The 2257-nt window shown below is 54.3% G+C and overlaps 1 protein-coding gene across 1 annotated transcript; it reads left to right on the top strand.

Moving 5' to 3' along the window:
- Nucleotides 1-291: 291 nt before the first annotated feature.
- Nucleotides 292-1461, top strand: LOC133447418 (involucrin-like). The gene has a single exon (XM_061726090.1). The coding sequence runs from the start codon at nt 292-294 to the stop codon at nt 1459-1461; it is 1170 nt and encodes a 389-aa protein (XP_061582074.1).
- The last annotated feature ends 796 nt before the right edge of the window (nt 1462-2257 follow it).

Genomic DNA, 2257 nt, shown 5'->3' with positions numbered 1-2257 from the left:
TGAGCAGAGGAGCGGTCAGGAGATGAGGGGTCAGGAGATGAGGGGTCAGGAGATGAGGGGTCAGGAGATGAGGGGTCAGGAGATGAGGGGTCAGGAGATGAGGGGTCAGGAGATGAGTGGACAGGAGATGAGGGGTCAGGAGATAAGGGGACAGGAGATGAGGGGACAGGAGATGAGGGGTCAGGAGATGAGGGGTCAGGAGATGAGGGGTCAGGAGATGAGGGGTCAGGAGATAAGGGGTCAGGAGATGAGGGGTCAGGAGATGAGGGGTCAGGAGAGGAGTGGTCGGAGATGAGGGGTCAGGAGATGAGGGGTCAGGAGATGAGGGGTCAGGAGATAAGGGGTCAGGAGATAAGGGGTCAGGAGATGAGGGGTCAGGAGTTGAGGGGTCAGGAGATGAGGGGTCAGGAGATGAGGGGTCAGGAGATGAGGGGTCAGGAGATGAGGGGTCAGGAGAGGAGTGGTCAGGAGAGGAGTGGTCAGGAGATGAGGGGTCAGGAGATGAGGGGTCAGGAGATGAGAGGTCAGGAGATGAGGGGTCAGGAGATGAGGGGTCAGGAGATGAGGGGTCAGGAGATGAGTGGTCAGGAGATGAGGGGACAGGAGATGAGGGGTCAGGAGATGAGGGGACAGGAGATGAGGGGTCAGGAGAGGAGTGGTCAGGAGAGGAGTGGTCAGGAGATGAGGGGTCAGGAGATGAGGGGTCAGGAGATGAGGGGTCAGGAGAGGAGTGGTCAGGAGATGAGGGGTCAGGAGATGAGGGGTCAGGAGATAAGGGGTCAGGAGATGAGGGGTCAGGAGATGAGGGGACAGGAGATGAGGGGTCAGGAGATGAGGGGACAGGAGATGAGGGGTCAGGAGATGAGGGGTCAGGAGATGAGGGGACAGGAGATGAGGGGTCAGGAGATGAGGGGACAGGAGATGAGGGGTCAGGAGATGAGGGGTCAGGAGATGAGGGGACAGGAGATGAGGGGTCAGGAGATGAGGGGTCAGGAGATGAGGGGACAGGAGATGAGGGGTCAGGAGATGAGGGGACAGGAGATGAGGGGTCAGGAGATGAGGGGTCAGGAGATGAGGGGTCAGGAGATGAGGGGTCAGGAGATGAGGGGACAGGAGATAAGGGGTCAGGAGATGAGGGGTCAGGAGATGAGGGGTCAGGAGATGAGGGGACAGGAGATGAGGGGTCAGGAGATGAGGGGTCAGGAGATGAGGGGACAGGAGATGAGGGGTCAGGAGATGAGGGGACAGGAGATGAGGGGTCAGGAGATGAGGGGTCAGGAGATGAGGGGTCAGGAGATGAGGGGTCAGGAGATGAGGGGTCAGGAGATGAGGGGTCAGGAGATGAGGGGTCAGGAGATGAGGGGTCAGGAGATGAGGGGACAGGAGATGAGGGTCGTGACAGCAGGGCAGATCTTTGCATCACTCACTGACGAGCAGTATTGGGACAAACACGTTATTTAGTAACATGTTACAGTAACGCCGTTAGTTTTGCGTTAAGTAATACTCTAACTCATTACTTTTTAAATTCAGTTACCGATACCAAACGGTGCGTTACTCTGTTATTTCTGCAGCTACAGTGAAGCTGTTTTTCCCCACACGCGGAGACCGGAGGAAACGTAGTGTGTTTATTCAAAAACATGGCGATCATGAGCCAAGAGAAGGAGAGTTTCACAACATGGAGATATTGTCATTACAGTAATCCCTGGTTTTTCGCAGGGGTTATGTTCCAAAAAGAACCCGTGATATGTGAAATTCTTTTTACAATTATTATAGAAGGATTCAAATAGCGTAGATCAGCACCACCTCGCACGTATTCCACTGCTCTTCTGAGCCGCTGCATCCCGACTCTGTAGCATCTTTTTCTCCTAAAGCCCACGGTGCAGGTGTGTTTTTTCCAGAGAAGAACATAGTTATGGGTCGTTGTTGTCGCTCTTTTTTCTTCTGGGCAAAAAGATTGTTATAAACCAACATGCCACCATTGATTATATTTGAGACTGTAATGAACGATTCATCCAAGGCTGCCGTTCTTGAGCTGCTGCTGAAGCTCATTGGCCGTTCTCAGCTTGTTGCTAAGCGACCAACGTTATTGACACAGGAATGCACAACACCGGAACCTGCAGCGTGGGAGTGAGAGGGGCAGGGTAACGGCCCAGTCAGGCGGGGGAGAGGTTTGTCCGTCAAGACTCCTCTCCCTGGTCCTGCCCTTTCTCAACCTTTCCCCGACCCTGAACCTAACCTGGGACTTGCTGATTGGGCT

Source organism: Cololabis saira, chromosome 7 (assembly GCF_033807715.1).
Source record: "Cololabis saira isolate AMF1-May2022 chromosome 7, fColSai1.1, whole genome shotgun sequence".
Lineage (NCBI taxonomy): Eukaryota > Metazoa > Chordata > Actinopteri > Beloniformes > Belonidae > Cololabis > Cololabis saira.
The sequence above is the reverse complement of the archived record's forward strand: the minus strand, read 5'-3'. Positions and strand labels throughout refer to the sequence as shown.

Bases quoted from the DNA above. Each gene is read 5' to 3' on its own strand.
- LOC133447418 (XM_061726090.1), top strand. From the start codon at position 292: ATGAGGGGTCAGGAGATGAGGGGTCAGGAGATGAGGGGTCAGGAGATA.